Raw genomic sequence first — 22,455 nt, forward strand, 5'->3', positions numbered from 1 at the left:
CATGCAGGAAATATAGTTACCTTAAATTTACTTTTTTGAATTATAGATATATGTTCCCTTTCTATTTATAAAGTGACTTGATATAGTGAAAAGACTCAGGAATATTATGACTTATGGTTGAGAGGTAATTATTTCTTTCTAAATTCAGTCCAAAGATACCTTTTGTGCGTTACATGCTTTTGTATGTGGGTTTTCCTCCCATATGTGTGCGCAACCTCCTTTTTAAAATCAGGAATAGCTCTATCCTTCTTTCTATAATGGTAATTGTTGCTTCTAGAGTGACTCAATTTTGGATGAGGAAAGAGATGTATATGAAGAATTGCTTACGCAAGCTGAAATCCAGGGAAACATCAATAAGGTCAACCGTGAGTATTCTTCCCTCTTATGAAAACATTGATTCCTGACATATCCACTCTTAATATTAGTGGAAAGTACTAGTGTGTGTTATTTTCTCACAGTTCATTGAAATTTAAAATTAGCATAGATTATTATTTCATCAGTAATGTGTCAATCTTTCGGAGATACTTTGCTGGTATACTACTAATCCTGGATAAGGACATTCTACTTTGCCCTTTTGCATTCTTAATAACAATTGAAACATTATTATTCTAGTCTGCTTTACCTATATTTCTCTCCTCTTCTACCAGCTGCAAAGTTCTGTAAATTTTGACCCCTCTTATATGTTGCATTTTAGTGTTGGATTTAAGAAGTGTCTATTCTGAAGTTTCCTTGCATGCTCTTAAACAATTGCATGTATCAAAGGGCTAAAAGAAAAAAACATTTTAATATTTTGCTTTCTGTAAGCATTGTTTTCCTTTCAGTTCACATAGCTTTAGCCCAAGTGAATGAGGCTATTGACATGCAAGATGAAGTGGCACTAATGGCAGGCTTGAACAACCCAGCTCTGAGCCTGCTTGAAGTTCTGCTGAAAAATTCCTCCTGGTACCTAGCACGGTTATTTGATACTAAAGAGCAAAGAACACAGGTAACTGATTATAACGTGCTAGAGTGACACCGAAATCGCTTAACTTTAAAGTGTGATTTCAGTCTTGATACTTTGGCCTTCTTACAAATAGAAGAGAGGCTTTCAAAATACTTTATATACAATATTGCATAATTTACTCTTAATTTAACTTGGAAACATAATATTTTCTAAGGTGGCATATAAACAGAAACAAAAATCTAATTTGAAAAATGTTTAAATTGTCTGTTCTAAGAAATATTTCTGACTATTTGCTTTTTGAAAGGGCACCATATTTTTTTATAACAGCTTATTATTGATGTCCCTAAAACTGGTATCCACGTAGTAGTTTTGAATATTATAGTATTGATTACTTATTTGCCTTTTAATTAAAATACAGTAAGAAATGTTTTCCCCCTAATCTGTTAGATAGCAGGGGTTCCAATTATCCTCGACAAAAATGAGATACAGAATGAAGTTAGTGTTGCCAATGAGGAATCAGACTTTCACAAATTTAGTGAGTAACTTGTTAATTTTCACTTATAACTTCACCTCATGGTAAATTTTAAGATTCAGCAGTTATAACAATAAAATATGAGTCCAGTTATATTTTATCTAAGCTAGTTCCATGGTGCTTTTTATCATTTTTGCTTTGTTGTCACATTGCTTTCATTATTTGGTTCAATAGCTTATCTCCCCTCCCCTGTAAGTTTGTGTTCTTAATCCAGTTCAATTACTGGGTTAATTACACTTTCCCGCATAACAGATAGAATTTACTTACTCCATCTCAGTTACTTGGTATTATTAAGTTAGTGTTGCAAAAATAGAACTTTGAAAGTATGGCATGCTTCGATAATATATTACTTAAAAGTGAACATGTATAATTTATTCTTTTTCCTTTGAACACTATGTTTAAGAGGGTTCTAAATTTGCAGTTGCCTTTCTGTCAGTTGCTCTTTGCTTCTTGAGATATTAGAGCTTTCCTTCTAGATGTTGATTTGAGCTCACTTTTCATTTCATGCTTTCTTTGATTTAACTTAAAAGCAATTTATTCTCCATAAGTTTTGAATTGAATTCATGAATATAATCATTTTTGGTTGTTATATATGCATCAGGTTAACTTATTGATCATAATTTCTTTAGAGGTAGAGTTTTTATTGGCCTATCTATATTTTGTTCCATTATTTTAAACACTAAATGAAAACATTAGTTCTATGAAGGAAACTTAGTTTTTTAAAGTGTTGTTCTTCAGTCTAAGCAGGTAATTATTTTACATGTAATGGGTTATCTAGTCGGGCCTTATATATTTTGAGTAGTCAAAGCACATGTGCAGGGGCTCCTGTCTGATATAATTTCCCATTTACTTCAGCATCTATTTCATATCTGTGAACCTATTAGAAAATTAGTTGTGTTTGCTGATTTTAATATGATATGTGAAGCATAGATTTTTAAAGACTGCTATTTTATTTTGAAGATAAAACAATTTTCTGCCTTTTATAGTAATTCAGCCCTTGCATACAAATTATTATTGAATTGGCTTTCTTATTTCCTTAATCTTTGATTTTCTTAAATTTAAAAACACTCATTAGATTAGACTTCTTACATTTAAAATAACAAAAGGTCAAGGAAATAAAATTATTTTAATAAAATTATTTTATAAAAACCTATCTAAATTGTCATGTATAAAGTATAAGCTTGCATTGTTATAAGCACCTTTCATTTACAATATTTTTTAAATTCCCCCCTCCCTTTTGGTAGTTTTTAGCAGACTTCTATGGCATAATTAGCTTCAAAAGAAGACTTTTAACAGTTTTCTTCTTTTATATCATTAGAAATACCAGATATACAATCTGTACACTAGTATGCCTTGGAACAGGATTAATTGGGTTTTTGGATATTTCTATTTTTTGACACTAGAACTTATTGCAGTTGACAATATTAACATTGCAATTCGTAACTGTGACTCAAACATGACAATTGCTGCTTTAATGAAACCTGAAGCCCAGTTACCTGAAGTTTATCCTTCTGCTGCCTCGGTCTATCAGACTGAACTCTTCAATCTTCAGCAACAGAATGCTATGGTAAGAGGGAAGCTATCTGAATTTGTCCCTAAAGCTAACTAATTGAAAAATAGATATACTAAAATATCTGTAATTTCTTCTATGACTTTTAAACATGCACTTTCTGCAAATACTTTTATTAATTCTTGGTTGTCAGTGAGTTTGCACAAATGAGTGTTCAGTGTTATAGAAGTAGATAAGATAGATAAGAAAAAATACCAGACTTTTAAAATGTGTAGGTTTGTTTCTAAAGTCATATGTAATTCTAATTTAATAATTCTGTTTTTGTACTAGGCTTTAGTTCCCAAATTTTGGTCAAAACTTGCTGGCTGATTTTGCTGCTAGTTTTAATATACCAATTTTTTCTTCAGTTTAGGATGGACTTAGCATCCTGATAGTTTAGTCCTTGGTCATCCTGACCCACCACAAGAAATCCTTTCTTTGCTGTTAATAGTTGGTTACCAATGTTTTCAGCTAAAAAAGGTTTCTTGTTGCAGAGACTTTGTCAGGCCTTTTTCTACTTCAGAATTTGCTCCTTGAGTTTATTTATCAGTGGATCAGCAGTTCTGTATTTGACATAATTTAGCTGTTGTAGCTGAGAGGCAAGAAGTGATTCTTGCAACAGGATCGATTTTCCTGATTTTCCTGTCAAAATTAGAACAGAAAAGGAAAAAAGAAAAAAGGATAAAAAATGATGATATGGAGTGATGAAGAAAAGGCAGCATGGAAAGAAACAAAGAAAGAGAGTAAAATGCCTATAAAAGCATTTACCTTTTCATTCTCATATTAATAAAATAAAAAATTAAATAACATTAAAATATATATGTAATTCAGAGAAATATGCAAGTTAATAATTATTTTCAAATAAATAATAACGGTTGGGCTTAATTTTTTAAGGAATATTAATTTTGAGTAAGCAAAACTTGTCATCTACTGTGTACTGTGAATGAAAATAATTCTCAAATGACTCTTGAGGCAATACCTTAGGTTAATTAAGATGTTTGTAAAATGATATGTAAGTGTTCACATTTCTAGATGAAATTCGAAAGCTTACACATTATTTTGTAAAAATGCAGTTGGCTTAATTGATGTATTTTAGATGTATGTACTTTTAATATTGGCATTGGCTTTTTCAGGGTTAAACCATAACTCATTTTTTACGTATTGAAAGCTTTATTTTTCTTGCTGATCTGAATATATTTCTACAGAAATACTTAGCTCATGATGAACTGTCTATTGCTGTTGAAATGCTCTCAGCTGTCGTGCTGTTAAATCAGGCTTTGGAAAGTAAGAACATAGATGCAATAAAAGTACACATCAGCAATCCATCCATTGGCTTTAACAATGTGGAGGAAGAGAACTTGCAACGGTAAAAACATTAATTACAGGTGTATTTCTGTGACTTATGGTATTTATCACTAATATTTTAAGAAAAATTATATAATTATACAAATTCTATAATTTAATGGTGCCTTACTATATGGAATTGTTCATTAAACTATGATAATCTTTTAGCTAATCTAACTCTAGATTACAGTACAAACAAATTTTTAATTGTTTCTTCATAGTTATGCTGACACCTTGCTGTCTATTAAATTAGAGGCTTTGTCTCAAGGACAACAATATTTAAGCTGGAATGACATCCAGAACTGTATTGACATGGTTAATACACAAATTCAAGAAGAAAATGATAGTAAGTATTCTGGTCCATTTAACTCTTTGTTCCTACATTTCAATAATAAAATACATGTTAAATAGCATTAATTTGTTTAAAAAAATCAGGATTGTGAGGTTGCAAACATAACAAAAAGTGGAAGCTAATCAAGCAGAAAAGCAACTTAGAACTAAGGAGAAATTTCCTGACAGTTAGAACAATTAATCAGTGGAAGAACTTGCCTCCAGAAGTTGTGAATGCTCCAACACTGGAAGTTTTTAAAAAGATGGTGGATAACCATTTGTCTGAAGTGGTGTAGGGTTTCCTGCCTAGGCAGGGGGTTGGACTAGAAGACCTCCAAGGTCCCTTCCAACTCTGTTATTCTATTCTATTCTGATCAACCAGAAACTACATGTTAAATGTTTTGTGTGTGTTGCCTGAAAAAAACCCCTCCCTTTATTTATTGAATATAGGAAAGATCATTTCCACTTCCACCACCAAAACCGTTTAAAAAACACTTTGGAGAGAATTCAATTATAGTGGCAAACTGTTGCATTAATGGTAGACTTCCTATGCTTCAAATAGATTTCAACAGATCTTTACATATCTGTAAAAACAATAAGCCTTGAGCATCTTTGTTCCAAAAATAGCATGAAGTTACTATATTGAAGGCAGTCATGCAAGTGTTAATCTAGCTTTTGTTGTTAGAATCAAACAGATAATTTACAGGTGTTCTGCAGATATTTGGAGAATTAGAAAAATTGGGTTTCAGATTGCTTCCTCTATGGCAGTTATATTTAACTCATATTTATATTCCCATATTGCTGTCCAATTAAAATTGCCTAAGACTACTAAGTAATTTTGATATACTTCCTTCAACCAATCATTCTTAAATAAAAATATTTTTGTGTGTATTTTAAAAATATAATAATTAAAAGTTGAATAATAATTTGAAATTATTAGTTTAAACCACTTTGAATATTGATACATAACTACAGTTACATTTCTTTAATAGTATATTAACGATATACTTTTTTTTAATAGAAATTTTGGCAGTGGGTTTTATTAATGAGGCTATTGATGGAGGAGATCCAATAAGAACAATAGAAACACTGCTGTTTCCCACAGCAAAATTACAGAATATAAAAGAAGCAAATGCCTGGCATTATCAAGCAGTTTTGAATGATGCAAAAACATGCAAATGTCAGGTAGAAAAAATTTAATACTTTTTTCCCATTTTGTCAAAGTTTTTGTAATTCCTATATATATGCATTGTAATTATTTATTACAATATGCTGATGGCATTTCTGGAACATGTAAATCCCCTAAAACCCCTCTCTCTCAAAATGTAGACAAAATATTTTGTTTCTGCATATTCTGTGGAGTTTTGGGGTTCTAGGGAATTATGAATTGTCCTCAGTTTGACATTTTCAGAGATCCAGTTGTCTTCTCAGTAATGAATTTGAAGCTCTGTTTAAATACTGTTATACCAGTAACACAATTTTATATAAATTCTTAGAATTGGCTTTTTAAAAATCTGTACAATGGATTTGGGAGTTACTAACAAATTCCTTGCATCTTTGTAGATCTTACATTCTATAACAGAAAAATGCTTAGGTTAAGGTTGCGATTGGGCAGTTTATAATCTTACACAAAACTTAACTCTGCTTTATACCCATGCCTATCTACATAATGAGAAAATAATCACATAATATTGTGAAAGCATGAAAACTGTTGCACAACTTATGAAATGTGGCTGTTTAGCTGTCCTATCTTGCACACTTATGAAATGCAGCTGTCCTATCCTGCAGTCCTATAATGCAAAAGTAGAATCACTGTTAATTTTTTATCTCCTTACTACAGGGGTGTGTTACTGTGGGACCAGAGCAAAACCTAATTTTTATTTCATTTATATTTAAATTTAGTAAATAGTATGTTACATGCACAATAGTCAGTCATCCAGATCATAGTTGTTGCATAACAGATAGATCAGTCAGAACTAATTCTTCCATTTCCTCATCCCCACTCCAACATCCAGCCAGAACTGATGAAATTTCTTGATAAAACATCTTTTTCTTCCTCAAGGGGAAAAAACATAGTCCGGTTGCCTTTTTAAAAAGCACCTTTGAGACAATTTGCATCTACAAAATTTCAGCTAATATTTTCAGGCATATTCAAAATATTTGAAAGCACATCCCGCTCTTTTGTGCACAACTCTGGTTTATAATGTTTGCCATATTGTCTAGCTGCTATTATGTCAAGCAGTACATGCAGTCTTCCAGTTTAGCAATGCAATTTGGGAAATGCCCATAAACCAGGAACAACTAAGGCTGTACAAATAATTTAGAAGACTGATTTCCTTGTGGCATGGCTCCATGGAACCTACCACTTCTCAAAGAATTTTTGGATCTACATCCTTCAGGACTTGGTGCAGCTGGATTAACAGAATAACAAGGGACCTTTGAGGTCTTCTAGTCTAACCCCCTGTGATACACAAAGGCCTTCCACTGGGACTCAGAACATGAAAGGCTCTTAAAGTCTTCACCTTCCAAATGTTTGTGTAACCAGTAAAGGAAGTGTGCGTGTGTGTGTGTGTGTGTTTGTTTTCATTACTACCTTGTTGATTTTTTTTAAAAGGATTAAATATTAAGTTGGTCAACAAGTTGATGATTCATTAATTAATCTGATAATTAATAGCATTCAAATTTGGCCAAGTAATCATTAAAAGTAAACATTAAATCATAATATAAATTATTTTTTGAGATTTGTTAGAAATAATAACATTGCTTAAATTTAAAGAATCACTCATTGCTGCAGAAAAAGTCCAGGATTATTTATTTTTTGTTGTCAATTATGAAGATATGCTACAACCAAAACACAATCAAACCAAACTGAAAGTGTAACTTTTAACCCTGTTAATGAAACATTATCCTGAATGGTATAAATACGAATAGCTTTAGTATTTGGATATAATTTGATGTTTGATATTATAAAAATAGAAGTCTTAAATAGGTAATTTTGTAAAAAAAATGTATGTATCTGTAACTTTTTCAAATATCACAGGAGAAACGTGTTATGTTTTTCCTTCCTGAGCTATTTTAACCATGGTGAGATAGGTCTTGGTGTTGTCATTGACTTTGGACATCAGGAAATAAAGGAAAGGATCAAGACAACTATTTAGGCTGCTTAGACATAAAGCAATCAAATAAAAGAAATACAAATTATCTTTAGAACTGTAATAATAATTCAGATGATGAGCAATCAGTATAACATTGCTGGGAGTATAACAAATAGCAAAAATGCTGAGGACAAGAAGACTAACTTTGATGTACCAGAACCACTTTTGTTCATAAGCCTTGAGTGTTTGAATAATGGAAATGTAACAAAAAATAACAATGCACAGTGGAATCATAAATCCAAATACTGCAAGGAAAATAAAATAATAGTGTTGGAAAGGGAGCATAGTTTCACAAACGTTAAAAACGTCGTGGCAGGTAATGATGTTTAGCTGGTCCAGATGATAGCTTTGTTTCGTGATTATCAAAGGCAGCATATATAAAAAAACAACCGTCCACACCATACCACAAGTTAAAGTAGCTAAGAACTTTTTAGATAGAGTCCTGAAGGTAAACGGGTGAACAATGGCCATGTAACGGCTGATGCTGATACCAGTGAGAAGCAGGGTGGAGCAGTACGTATTCCCATAGAAGACGGCAGTCATGATTCGACACATTGCTTCTCCAAATATCCAGTTATTGCCATTTAGGTGGTATGCAATTCTGAATGGCAGCATTATACAGAAAAGGAAATCTGAAATAGCCAAATTTGTGTAGAATATGGCAGTACGGACTGATCTGATTCTGAAAAACAGCATCCACAGTGTTACGACATTGGCTGGTACTCCAATTAAGACAACAGCAATGTATATAGCTGGTAGCATCTTCACACTCAGTGAGTTAGTAAGGTACTCCATGGTGATATTATTTACTTTCAATGATGAGTTGTTGGATATTTCCATAGGACACTTTTCTTTTTTGTGATTGGGCTTTGTCAGTCCATTTAAGGTGGAAATAGGTATTGGCTCATACATGTCTTGCGGAGTGCCATAGAAAGTCTTAATGGGGTGTAATCTATCATATTGAAAGTTCAAGCTGCTGTTGCCACACTTGTTTTCTAAAAATTGGGAAAAAAATGAAAATGTAAACCGTACAACAGAAATAAGCAGTGATTTTTTTAAAAAAAATTCTCCATGAAGCAGATTTATTCCACAAGTATTAACAAGAGCATGACATTTTTAAGTTAGTTTAAGAATGAAAATAGAGGAGTTGAAAAGTACCCTGTTTATCAAATAAGCTTTGTTTGTTCTGTATTATGTTGGGGTGTAAAATTAGTTGTGTTTAGGATTACAACTTTAGACTATTCAAGTGATAATTAAGATGTTAGAAAGTTTTGCTCTTTCCTCCAGAAGTTCATATCAGATCATGATTTATACTACCTATAATATAGCAAGAATAAGTAACTTGCTGAAGTTCAGAACGCTTATGCCTTTCAGTAAAATCTGTTAATTTGAAATTGATGGGACAACAGACTGTCTGTCTACCTATCTGTCTACCTATCTATCGTGTATAGCAAAAAAGCACAATCTACAGCTCTCAGCCAGGTTTCAAAAGTTCTAGTCAAGACCTTGCAGGCCATTGTAAAAGTTATTTGCCCCTTCTTTAAGTCTGCTAGTCTGGAACGGGAACATTCTTAGTGGAAAAAAAAGACATTAAGGCGGTAGAGGGAGGAAAATAACAATTTTCTCCTTAAAAGTCCTGCAGTTCTCAATGGATTAAAGGTAGTTCTTGATTTATGACCATAATTGAGACAAGAATTTATGTTGCTAAGTGAGACAGTTGTTAAGTGACTTTTAGTCCATTTTATGGCTTTTCTTGGACTTTTCTTGGAACATTTGTTAAGGGAAGCTATTAAGTTTGTAACATACCGTATATACTCAAGTATAAGTTGACCCGAATATAAGCTGAGGCACCTAATTTTGCCACAAAAAACTGGGAAAACTTATTGACTCGAGTATAAGCCGAGTTTTTCAGCACATTTTTTGTGCTGAAAAAAACCACCTCAGCTTATACTCGGGTGAGATTCCCTCTGAAAGAAAAATGGTGTGGAGCTCCGGAGCTGGGCAGCCGCTTCCCTGCTTCCGTGTTTCCTTTGCAACTTGTAAGCATGTGGGTAATCGGAAGCAGAAAAGTTCTTGCATGAGGATATATTGTTTTTTTCTTTTTTTAACTGTTTTTTTGGGGGGGGAAGACCCACCGTCATGTGAGAATGCTCAGACACGAAATCTATCCGCCTGAAAATAAGTGTATGTGTGTGGGGGGGGGGGGATTTTAACAGAGGGAAGACATAAGGAGAAGGCAAAAGCAACGGAAGATCCTTCAGGGAAAACTGAGGGGGAGACACCCTTGGTCCAGATAAGCCCCCTTCCCTGCCCCTAAGGAAGCAGAGGCAGCCAGCAAGGGCAGGCAAGCCCCGCTTCACGGACTCTGTCCGTCCTCGCTCCCACCCACCCACCCACCCACCCAAAGCCACGAAGTCCCCCAATTGCGCAGCCCAGAATCACCCTCCCCTCAGGGCAGCAACGACGCCTGGTGTTTCCTGAGACAAGAAGCTCCGCTGTGCAATGAAAGCACCCTGGCTCTAGGCTCAGAAAACAACGCGAGCCGAGCTGGCTTCGTTTCCTCAGCCCCAGCTGCTTTCAGTCCGCTCGGGAGGAGGAGGAGGATGTGGTGGCAGTGGCTCGCGTTGCTTTCTGAGCTCTAGGCGTGGCTTCGGCTCCGCTCGGCTTCGTTTCCTCAGCCCCAGCTGCTTTCAGTCCGCTCGGGAGGAGGAGGAGGAGGTGGTGGCGGCGGCTCGCGTTGTTTTCTGAGCTCTAGGTGTGGCTTCGGCTCCACTCGGCTTCGTTTCCTCAGCCCCAGCTGCTTTCAGTCCGCTTGGGAGGAGGAGGTGGCAGCGGCGGCTCGCATTGTTTTCTGAGCCTGCGAGCCTAGAGCTAAGAAAACAATGCGAGCCGCCGCCGCCACCACCACCTTCTCCTCCTCCCGAGCGGACTGAAAGCAGCTGGGGCTGAGGAAACGAAGCCACCTCGGCTCGTGTTGTTTTCTGAGCCTAGAGCCAGGGCGCTTTCATTGCACGGCGGAGCTTCTTGTCTCAGGAAACACCGGGCGCCATTGCTGCCCCGAGGGGAGGGCGATTCTGGGCTGTGTGATTGGGGGATTTCGTGGCTTTGGGTGGGAGCGAGACGGACGGAGTCCGCGAGGCGGGGCTTGCCTGCCCTTGCTGGCTGCCTCTGCTTCCTTAGGGGCGGGGAAGGGGGCTCATCTGGACCAAGGGTGAGTCTCCCCCTCAGTTTCCCCTGAAGGATCTTCCGTCGCTTCTGCCTTCTCCCTATGTCTTCCCTCTGTTAAAATCCCCACACACACACTTATTTTCAGGCGGATAGATTTCGTGTCTGAGCATTCTCACATGACGGTGGGTCTTTCCCCCTCCTTAAAAACAGTTAAAAAAAGAAAAAACAATATATCCTCATGCAATAACTTTTCTGCTTCCGATTACCCCCATGGTTACAAGTTGCAAAGGAAACACGGAAGCAGGGAAGCGGCTGCCCAGCTCCGGAGCTCCACACCATTTTTTTTTCAGAGGGAATCTTACTCGAGTATAAGCCGAGGGGTTTTTTTTCAGCACAAAAAATGTGCTGAAAAACTCGGCTTATACTCAAGTATATACGGTAATTAAGTGAATCTGGCTTTTTCATCGACTTTGCTTGCCAGAAGTTTACAAAAAATGATCACATGACCTCAGGACACTGCAAGTGTTTTAAATATGGCAAAAAAAATCAGAAAATAAAATACAAGCTGAATAGTCAAACCTTGTTGATGAGTCCCAAACTCTGTCAAGGACCTTGGAGTACTCATCTCTAATGACCTAAGTGCTAGAGCCCACTGTAACTACATAGTCAAAAAGGTATTAAGAGTTGTTAACCTAATCCTGCATAGCTTTTTCTGTGGTAATATCACGCTACTAACTAGAGCATACAAAACATTTGCTAGACCAATACTTGAATACAGCTCATCAGTCTGGAACCTGCATTACATATCTGATATTAATACAGTTGAGAAAGTCCAGAAATATTTCACAAGAAGAGTTCTCTACTCCTCTACTCATTGCAGAATACCTTAGGCCACCAGACTTGAAATTCTAGACCTAGAAAACCTAGAAGTAGCTGCCTTCGGTCCTATCTAAGTATATAGTATATAAAATTATATATTGCAAGGTCCTACCTGTCAATGAATACTTCAGCTTCAATCATAACAATACAATAGATACAAACTCAATAGATACAAACTCAAGGTAAACCGCACCAAACTTGACTGGAGGAAATATGACTTCAGCAACAGAGTGGTCAATGTCTGGAATACTCTACCTGATTCTGTGGTTTCTTCCCCAAACCCCAAAAACTTTAACCTTAGACTGTCTACTGTTGACCTCACCCCTTTCCTAAGAGGTCTGTAGGGGGCGTGCATAAGTGCACCAACGTGCCTACCATCCCTGTCCTGTTGTTTCTTTTTATTGTATCCATTTCATGTATTCATAACTATGTTTATACTTATACCTGTTATAATTGCTTCACAAAATAATAAATAAATAAATAAATAAATAAATAAATAAATAAATAAATAAATAAATAAATAAATAATATGAGTCAGTTGCCAAACATCTGAAGTTTGATCATGTGATCGTAGGGATGTTGCAATGATCATAAATGTGAAAAACAGTCATAAGTCACTTTTTTCAGTGTCATTGTAACTTTGAACGGTCACTGAATGAACTATGGTAAGTTGAAGACTACCTGTATTCCAGAGGGAATGTAGTCCTTTATAAGAAAGAAAGATTGCTCACCCCTGTGTAATAGAGTGCTTCTCAAATGGATGTAAGGATTAAAAAAAAACTATTCAGAACTATATTTACTTAATAAATAGCTGAAGTGCTTAAGAACAAAGGTATGTTTTTTTCTTCTTTCTGAGAGTATTTACTTTTAAGTGATTGTTAATCCATGTGTAATAGGACATATCACTAAATGGTAATGCAATATTGCTTTCTATCCAAGTCTCAGGAATGAAAAAACAATTTGAAAGGGAAACCCATCTGATTTGAGACCTTTTTAATAATCTATTTGAGCCTGCATGCTTGTTTTCTCTCAGTAGCAGCTAACAGTTGCTAACAAAATTAAAAGGGACAAGTTACTGACACACAAAAACACAGATATCCTACCTTTCTGGCATAAACAGGAGGACAGATAGAACAATCCAGTTGTCAAGAGGAGCCAAGTTTTCATCGTAGCTGTGATCAATTCTTAATTTTCTACAATAGACATTTTAACTTGTAGAGTCTTGCTTAATCCCCATTTTAGTGAAAAGAGCTCAGAGCATCAAATCTGTTTACTGAACTCATCCTCAATGTAGCAATTTTGTAGAAAATAGCTGATTTGTCCTTTTTCTTGTAGTGAGAAGGTATGATGCATCAGAATGCAGAAGTGGGCGTGACTGCTTAAACTTCCAATCAACACAGACAAGAATTAACTCTTGAAGTACTATTAGTAGAGAGTGAAATAATTATTGTGTACAAATAGTGACTGAATGTGAAAACATTTGTTTACATTTTACAGTGTCTCCTTATATTTTCATTGGAACATAGAGTTACCAGACATGAAGGGCAAAAACATACAAAACCTTCTGCTCTCCTTTAGTGGTTGACCGGATTTTTACAGTCCATATTTGGTAACCTGATTTGGTAACTCTAATTTACAACTGGAAAGAGAAGTCATAGCATCATGTAGCATTATCTAGCAAGCAGACAATACATTTTAACAAAATTCGATATGTCTGGCAAAATGAACTGCAGAATCAAATGGATTGTAAAAATAACTTTATAGCATTTGAATAAGGCATTTGTTCTTGGCACAAAGGAGGAACAGACTATTAAAAGAGGATGCCTGCTTCTTTGAACTGTAGATGCATCCATTGGTCACATGCGTAGCCATGGAGCTATATTCCAGTCTAGGAGCTGGTGTATATAAAATACTCTCCAAAAAGAAAGAGATGCAACTGGTCTTCCATTTGGGAGATTTCTGACTTTATCCCAAATTTGCCTTAATTTTGGAGTCTTCCTGGTACCTCGAATTTCTGTGGGCTTGTCCTGCCTTTTTCATACTCCTTGCTTAACTTCGTGTGCTGTTTTTGTCAGGGCTGAATATGGCTACTTTACTTAGCTGCTTCCATTCAAGAATGAGGAGTCCTTAGAGCTTTCCGAGCTTGGTTGTTTTCTTGTAGATGTTTCATTACCTAATTAGTAGCCCTGATGATGTTATCTAGTTTGGTTAATGAAATGTCTACAAGGAACCAAGCTCAGAGACTACCATGGATCCCTCATTTCAATCCTGAGCTACACTGTCTTACTTATTGATCCTTTCAAGAATCTTGAAGCTACATTCAAACTTTTCCTATGGTATTTGATTCAGTTTCATGTGTGTATCATTCTGATGTTTTTCACTGGGAATACATTTTAAATACACATGCCTGCTGTTTTAATTATTATAGTACCACACAATCCATGTTTTATGTAAGTTCAAATATATAAATAGAAAATTAGTATATAGAAACTGAACATGATTCTCAATCATGGTTTTAAGAATAAAGTATTCATACATCAGACTAATACCTCTTATCTGATACAGTAATGATAGTGTGACTTACATGAACTGAAAGCACAGACATTGTTCTAGACATTCTATACAATAGAGATAATTCAAGGTAAGTTGTGTTGAGAATTAATAGGTATTCTGGGAAGGAAAGGGAAAGAAGGCTTCCCTTTGCAACCAGTTCTTATCAGGCCTTTAATTTTCAGATAAATTCATACCAGTAGTCCCTTTTTAGAATAGCTTGGGATATTTTGGTTGATCAAGTTAAGTTTTCAGAAATAGTAATGTTCAGTTTTATCTTTGTTTTAACCAGGAATCTCATGATAATTCATCCATGCTTTGGCTAGATGAAATACAGAAAGGAATTGATGATGCTAACCGAAACTTGGAAGAGGCATCAAAATGTGAGGACTCATTTCAATCATTATATTAAGCCCTACTTCTTTTGCAGTCACTACTAGATTTATTATTGACCACAGCATGCATTCTCAAATTAATCTTCTACCTTGGAACATATTTTTGATAACTTGATTGTATGAAAGAATAGTACTTAATTTGCAACATCTTGCAACAGATGTGAGCTTCTAAAATGATTTCACAATTTCACTTCAGTGACCTCCTGAATTTGAGAATTTGGCAATCGGTGACTATTAGTCATTATGGCTATATACACCCTACAAGCTATGCGTGATTCTCAGAACGTGTGTGGAAAGATCATTTTGAATTTTAAACTTAAGGATTTCTCATACACATCTATTTGGCCACTTTAGGAACAGGAAGCTGGATTAACTGAATGGTTATTATTTCAAGGCTGCATAAATCTGGATAAATATCAGATGAGAACAAAAAGATACAAAAAACTGATTTATTTTTTTTGCTATTATCTAGTTCAGGGGTGTCAAACTCAAGGCCCATGGGGTGCTTAGATCTGGCCCATGGGGCTGCCCTGGAAACAGCAAAGGACTGGCCCACGGTGCCTCTGCCAGCAAAAATGGAACTCGGGAGAGCTGCATGCAGCTCCATTTTCACTAGCAGGGGGTTGCAGGAGGCCGTCACAGCTGAAAACAGAGGGGACCCATTTTTGCTGGTGGAGCACTCGGGCCACAGGTACCCCAACACGAGTGATGTTGACCTGGCCATCCCCCCCCCGGGAATCAAACACAACCCTGCTTCAGCCCTCAATGAAATTGAGTTTGACACCCATGATCTAGTTTCTTCAGGATTTTGCAGTCCAGATTTGATAGCCCTAAGCGAATAGATCTTTAGAAAACAGTATTAAATAGATGAAAAGGAACTAAAAATTGGTCTTTAAGGTGCCAAATATATTACTGATCAATGAGAGCTGAACAAAAACAGATGTTTTGCTGGGAACCTGCTGAGTATGTAGAGTACATTACAGTTCCCTATTAAACTGGTAAATGCCTGTTATGAATCATGCTCAGCATTAATTAAAATGATTATTACACTTGGCATTGGTGTCATTCAGTTCATTACAGTACTGCATATATTGCAGGAAACTACCTTTTATTTGTAAGTGAATTAATCGATTATCTGAAATAATATAGATAAAAATATTTGCTATGATAATTTCATAAAATGGCTTTAAAACATATCACAATATGAGAATTGCAAACTGTTAGGTGGACTGCATCTGGGCTACAAAAATCCAAATGATAATTTGATGTTGGCCAAGAGGTACAATTCTCTTATCTCTGCCTTTTCCCAGTGCTTGTCTAGATTGTTACAACCTAGATATGGAAGGCACTGGTATTGGGTGCATTCAACATATTGGGGGAAAAAAAAAGACTTTAAGTAATTTGTATTTTTAAAATATGCCAATTTACATGTGGTGGTGGCAGATAGATCCATATTCTGTGTCAGGGGTGTCAAACTCGATGAGGGTTGTGTTTGACCTCAGGGAGTGTGGCCAGAGTGTCATGGCCAGCTTGATGTCACTCATGTTGGGGGCACCTGTGGGCAGGGCTGGGAGGGAACCATTGTCTCCTGCGGATGAAGGCGAGACCAGGGAGAGGGCCAAACTCTTGTCCTCCAGTAGAGCCTCGCCGTCCCTCTCAGACCACACGGAGGATCTCCAGATGGTGGCGCAGGCTATCTAGAGCCCTAGGCAGTGGAGGGCAATTGCCCAGCCCAGCTGACGAGTTCTCAGCGCACCAGGATCTAAAGTCCAGGGTGCCTGGCTGTGCTTAATTCCTCCTCGAGACTGCTGCTGCAGTTCTTGCTCTCCTTGCCCAAGTTGCTCATAGTGTGTATGGGAGGGCGAAGTATGTGGGTCATAGGGAGGCACACTCCCTCTCCATGCAAGGAGACCTGGCTTTGTAACCAAAGCATTCTCAGCGATAGGATGAGAGACCGCCAGGAGAGGTCAAGAGGAAGAGAAAAGGGGATGGAGAAAGGGCAGCAGGGCTGCTGGTGGCCAAGTGCTAAGGCAGGATTTCCCTTAGACCCTCCCTCCCTCTCATTATAATCTTCCTTCCTTTTTCTTTTCTTCTTTTTCCTTCCCTCTTCATTCTTTATTCTTCCTTTCCTTCTTTTTCTTTCCTTGTTCTTTTCTGTCTTTCCTTCTTGGTCTTTCCTCCTTCCCTTTCTCCTTTCCTGTCCCTTCTTGGATGCTCAAATACAAAAGGGGAAACATTTCTCGATACCTGCTTGCCTTGTGATCAAATGCCACTTTTGCTAGTAGTTTGTTTTGCTAGCATTCTGCCAGCAAAAATGGAGCTTGGGAGGGGTGCAAGCAACACTCACAAGCTCCATTTTTGGCTGTGATGGCCTCCTGCAGCCCTCTGTCAGCAAAAATGGAGCTTGGGGGGAGCGTGTGGCCCTCCCGAGTCTGTTTTTTTGCTGTGGCAATCTCCTGCAGCCCTCTGCCCATGAAAATGGAGCTGGGGGGGCACACACGGCTCCCACAAGCTCCATTTTTGGCTTTGGCAGCCTCCTGCAGCCCTCTGCCAGCAACTCCATTTTCAGTGGCAGAGGCACCACAGGTTGGACCTTTGCTGTTTCCAGGGGCGGCCACACAGGCCAGATCTAAACACTCCATAGGCCAGATCCGGCCCGTGGGCCTTGAGCTTAACACCCCTGTTCTATGTGTAAAAGGTGAAAGGGTGTCATAATGATAAGCAGTAAAGATACAGATACTATTTGTAATATGTTAAGGTAGCAATTGGTTCCTCTGTTTTTTGCTGAAAAATGAAACATGGACTTTTGAAACTAAATATTTATATTCTTTGGGAGCTTTGTTCCCAATGCTCCAAGCAAATACACTCCTAAGATGTTACATCCTGGAATGTAAACAGCCTGAAAATACTTTGTATCTCAATCTTTATGCAATTATATAAAATGCTTGTCAGAAATTAATAGGATTTCTTGATTGGGGAGGGAAAAGAACAAATATCAAACCCAACATTAAAAATGAAAAATAAGTTGCCAAAATTTGAGTCTCTCAAATTTAAGATGAGAAACTCTTGAGCTAAAGCAAGCAGTAGAGCCTTCTCTGTTAACATATATTACTTTAGAACACAAGAATAAGGAATTTCAAGGTTCCAACTTCCTCCCTCCTCTTGACAATTATTGCTTCACCTAGAAAACCAGCACATCTGGGAAGAATCTGGAGAGAATCCCTGAGCTTGATTAATTCTCTTTTCAGTGCGTGAAGGAATAATAAATACTGCTTTATTACCTACATCCTGGAATGAGTTCAAGAGAGGCTGTGTACCATATGGTGTTTCTAAATGTGTAGATCAGAAATGTCAAACTTAAGGGCACAGGACTGCACGTAATCATTTGAAAATCGTGGATGTATTCCCTAGAACCCTTTCAATAGTTACTATGAATTGTAATGAATGTTTAATGTGACAGAAGGGCAGAACAATTAAATACTTGGAAAGTAATTGCACTAACTATATTTAATTATAATGTATATTAAAGTAAGGTAAATATAGCTTTTGTCACAACCCATGTCTTTGCCTTGCATATCCCTAGTTTATACCAGCGGTTGCCAACCGGTGGGCCCTGGCCCACTGGTGGTCCGTGAAAATTTTTTGGTGGGCCACAGAGAAATCTCACCCCCAGAGCACCCCTCCAAAGCAATTAATCCAGGCTGTGCAGAAACACAAGGCTGCACCGCCCACGTGGCACGTGGGAACCCTCCCCGCCCACTCACTCCTTACCTGGTAAACTTGCCTGCTAAATTGCTATTTTTCCGTTTTCCGACCATCCTCTGTTCTCCTGTGCTGGGAGATTTAGATTAGCTAGGAAGCAGGAAATGGCTGGATTTCTTGCTTTCTAGCTAGTCTTTAGATCTTCGGCTCAGCACAGCTGAACCTCCCTTAGGACTGAAGGTTTGCTTGCAAGCAAATTCATGCAGACTCACGTCAAGCAAATTTGAGAGACTGAGCTAGCCGATGGCAGATAGATCACTGAATGATTCTGTGAGCAACTCAATTTGCCTGCTTTGCCTGATTTTGGGTAAAAGTTGCTCTTTTTTATAAAAAAAATCAATATTTACATGCATGGTGTGTTGTGAGTTAATTTTGTGAGTTTGCTTGCAAGTAAATTTGAGGTGACAGACTGAGCTAGCCAATGGCAGATAGATCACTGAATGATTCTGTGAGCAACTCAATTTGCCTGCTTTGCCTGATTTTGGGTAAAAGTTGCTCTTTTTTATAAAAAAAATCAATATTTACATGCATGGTGTGTTGTGAGTTAATTTTGTGAGTTTGCTTGCAAGTAAATTTGAGGTGACAGACTGAGCTAGCCAATGGCAGATAGATCACTGAATGATTCTGTGAGCAACTCAATTTGCCTGCTTTGCCTGATTTTGGGTAAAAGTTGCTCTTTTTTATAAAAAATTCAATATTTACATGCATGGTGTGTTGTGAGTTAATTTTATGAGTTTGCTTGCAAGGAAATTTGAGGTGACAGACTGAGCTAGCCAATGGCAGATAGATAGATCTCTGAATGAATCTGTGATTCTGTGAGCAACTCAATCTGCCTGCCTGCTTTGCCTGATTTTGGGTAAAAGTTGCTCTTTTTTATAAAAAATTCAATATTTATATAAATATTTATAATTTACATACGTGCCATGCCCAGCCAGTCACATGACCACCAAGGCACACCCACAAATTAGGCCACACCCACAGAACCGGTTAGTGGTCCCTGGGATCTAAAATTATGAGTTTGGTGGTCCCTGAGGTCCAAAGGTGGCAACCCCTGGTTTAGACTATAAATTTGGCCAAAGATCTTTAATACATTCCTATACATATGTACATATTCATGCACAAAACATGCTCCCATTTAATTTTATTAGTTCAAGTTAGATTTGTAATAAAATCAAATTAGTCTTGGAAACTAATGTGCAAATTTAAACCTTCTTGTTGGTTAACATGAATTGGAGTAGAAAGTCAACTGTACCACCATCCTATATTAATCTATAATGTTGGCCTTGTGCATTCTTTTCAACCCTTGCCATGCCACACACCCCTCTTACCCTTCCTGGCCTTCCTCTCACACTGCTATGCAGTCCCTTGCTCCCTCCTCCACCTGGCAACAACCACTTACCTGTCTTTGAGCTTGGGACTTTCAACTTTCTACCATTTTCCCTACTGACTTTAGTTGTGGGTAGTCAGCAGAAAGTTGCCTCTCCTAACACCCATAGGGTTCATTTAACAATGACAACAGTGACCGCAGGAATTGCCAAAGCCCTTTACAACTGCATTGCTTAGCAATGGAATTTTGATCCCAATTGCCACTGTAAACCAAGGACTACTTATAAGTTAGTATTATTGATTCTCTCTTAAAAAAAAAAAACAACAGACAACCTTTAATATGGAGGGTGAGGGAGTGCAGAAAGCAAAAAAAATGCAGATTGTCTATTCTTTATGTAAGATATCATGGGAAATGTATGATACTAATACTTCATTGATTCTACTCCATAGTGGCTATTGGAATATGTATGATAAATCAGTGTTTAGAAAAAGGTGATTCTGCATCAATCGTCACAATTTTACAGTCACGTAATTTCAATCTGAAAGCTGTTCCAGAATGTGCTGAAATCTACTATGAACGTTTGCAGGAAGCTAAGAATTTAAAAACCAAAGGTATTGTTGTTTGTGCCATTTTACACGGCATAGGAAATATATAATGTTCCTGAGGTACTCCAGCTGTACTTCTTTAAATATTTCATTAAACATGTGTTGAAGATAGATCATGTATTTGCTGGCCTTGAAACAAGTCGAGGCCAGGAGTGTGACTCAAAATATTTATTGAAGCTTTTCTGGATGCTTTGATTTAATGAGTGCCAAATGGTAATTTTACATAATTTGTTCCTTTAAAGTCCCGATTTAACTGAAAATTAAAGAGATTTTTTTACATACCTCTGAAGCTGTTTCATCTGAACTATCTTTCAGAAAGGCTCACTCTGGCTTTGTATTCTATAATATATTTGTTCCTACCAATTTTCATTTCTCTGTTATTGCCCACAAATTGCATGTTTACATGCTTTCTGTGTGGAGTATTTGAATGATGACCCTATGGTGGAGAAACTTTTCTTGCTGTTTAAACAGGAACTTTATTATTGTATCAATCAGTGAGTCACCAATCCCAACATCCGGTGTTTTCTGTGACTGGTTTACTTCCCCTGAAACTTCAGGGACAAGTAGTAGAAAGCAGTAATACAAACCAGCTCTTATTTCAAAGCAACTCAACTCTCAAAGTATGTGAGACTATGTGGAATGTGTTTAGTGACCTTGAGGTAAATTCTTTTGCACTTGCAGAAAGAATTACAGAAAGAATAGGCATGTATCCATGCAAAATACATACACAGAAATGTCTTACTAGTTTTGCTACTGGATGGTAATAAAAAGCCCCTATTGATGCTTTGTACATTTATCTCTTCCCTCAAAAGTCATTTGTGGAAGCTTTGTAACATACCATTGGAAACAGGGACCCTACTCCCAATTTTTCTAAAGAGAGATCCAATTCTTCGTTCTGTCTTATCAATTTGTAGAAAAATATTTTATATATTGTGTATTTTCCTTAAAGTATAAGATAGACTTAAAATATATTTATGTGTTCAACAACATGGAACCAATAAAATATTGCTTTTAACATGTTTAGAACCTGATGAAGGCCCATGGATTAAATTTTTAATTCAAGGTAGTTATGATTATTATTTCAATGAAGAAAGTGGAGAGGGTACATGTACTCCTCCTGAAGGAATTACTCCCAAAACATCCTGGCTCAATGGGGAAGAGATTCAGGTAAGATGTTGTAGAAACAATAGTTACTAGGGATAAGAAGTGGAGGGTTTTGTGTTTTGGGGGGGGGGACGACGGGGGGCAAATACAGGAATGATCAAAAAATGAAATGCAGTACAAATAGAATGATGTATTAGTATATTATTTGTTTGCAGTTTCCATTGGATTTGAAATAATCCAATAATCTATTATTCCAATTATCTAATAATTAGATTAATATTGGATTAATCTAATAATCCAATAATCTATTTTATTACTATATTAAATCTTATTGGTGCATGTTATATTTTGTGAATAATTATTAAATAGTAAGAAATTCTGTTGTTACTGCCATAGGCATCCACAGGAAAAAAAGAGCGCCAGTGTGATGCAGTGGTTGTTGGTATAGCAATGGGGTGACTCAAGTTCTAATACCTTCAGAAACTCATTTGGTTTTTGTACTTCAGGTTGATGATTCAGTGTCAGACCATCCAACCATAGGATTTTTGGTGTAGGAAAAAAGAGGAGGAAGGAATGCTAAGTACATCACCTTGAGCCTCTGAATGAAAAACAGAATATAAATATAATCAGTTAGTCAATCAGTCAATTACTGTAGATTACAAAGATGAAAATGAAAATAATTCATTTTCATGTTTAACTGTTTCGGTTTAATATTCAGAAATGCTTATTTTGAAAAATATTCCAGAGAAGAAGCTAAAAAATAGACTAAAATATAGTCTATATAAATTTGGTCAGTTTGGGTGGAAAGTATC

At 36.8% G+C, this 22,455-nt stretch overlaps 2 protein-coding genes across 3 annotated transcripts in view; one reads left to right on the forward strand and one right to left on the reverse strand.

Moving 5' to 3' along the window:
* The window catches only part of IQGAP2 (IQ motif containing GTPase activating protein 2), a 137,183-nt gene that overhangs the window by 85,753 nt on the left and 28,975 nt on the right, over window positions 1–22,455 (forward strand). The window contains exons 9-18 of one of the 2 annotated variants that reach the window (XM_026717854.2): window positions 278–365; window positions 822–985; window positions 1,391–1,478; window positions 2,879–3,042; window positions 4,230–4,390; window positions 4,590–4,714; window positions 5,720–5,883; window positions 14,743–14,833; window positions 20,384–20,545; window positions 21,564–21,706. In XM_026717854.2, the coding sequence (XP_026573639.1) occupies window positions 278–365; window positions 822–985; window positions 1,391–1,478; window positions 2,879–3,042; window positions 4,230–4,390; window positions 4,590–4,714; window positions 5,720–5,883; window positions 14,743–14,833; window positions 20,384–20,545; window positions 21,564–21,706 (1,350 nt within the window). The remainder of the gene's footprint in view (window positions 1–277; window positions 366–821; window positions 986–1,390; window positions 1,479–2,878; window positions 3,043–4,229; window positions 4,391–4,589; window positions 4,715–5,719; window positions 5,884–14,742; window positions 14,834–20,383; window positions 20,546–21,563; window positions 21,707–22,455) is intronic. The other variant, XM_026717844.2, reaches the window with a different exon arrangement.
* On the reverse strand, window positions 7,700–13,212 carry F2RL2 (coagulation factor II thrombin receptor like 2). The gene is made up of 2 exons (XM_026717868.2): window positions 13,004–13,212; window positions 7,700–8,848 (listed from the first exon to the last, which is right to left on the reverse strand). The coding sequence occupies exons 1-2, from the start codon at window positions 13,065–13,067 to the stop codon at window positions 7,749–7,751; spliced, it is 1,164 nt and encodes a 387-aa protein (XP_026573653.1). The 5' UTR covers window positions 13,068–13,212; the 3' UTR covers window positions 7,700–7,748.

The sequence above is a fragment of the Pseudonaja textilis genome, chromosome 2 (assembly GCF_049901715.1).
Source record: "Pseudonaja textilis isolate UNSWEBS1 chromosome 2, rPseTex1.2, whole genome shotgun sequence".
NCBI lineage: Eukaryota > Metazoa > Chordata > Lepidosauria > Squamata > Elapidae > Pseudonaja > Pseudonaja textilis.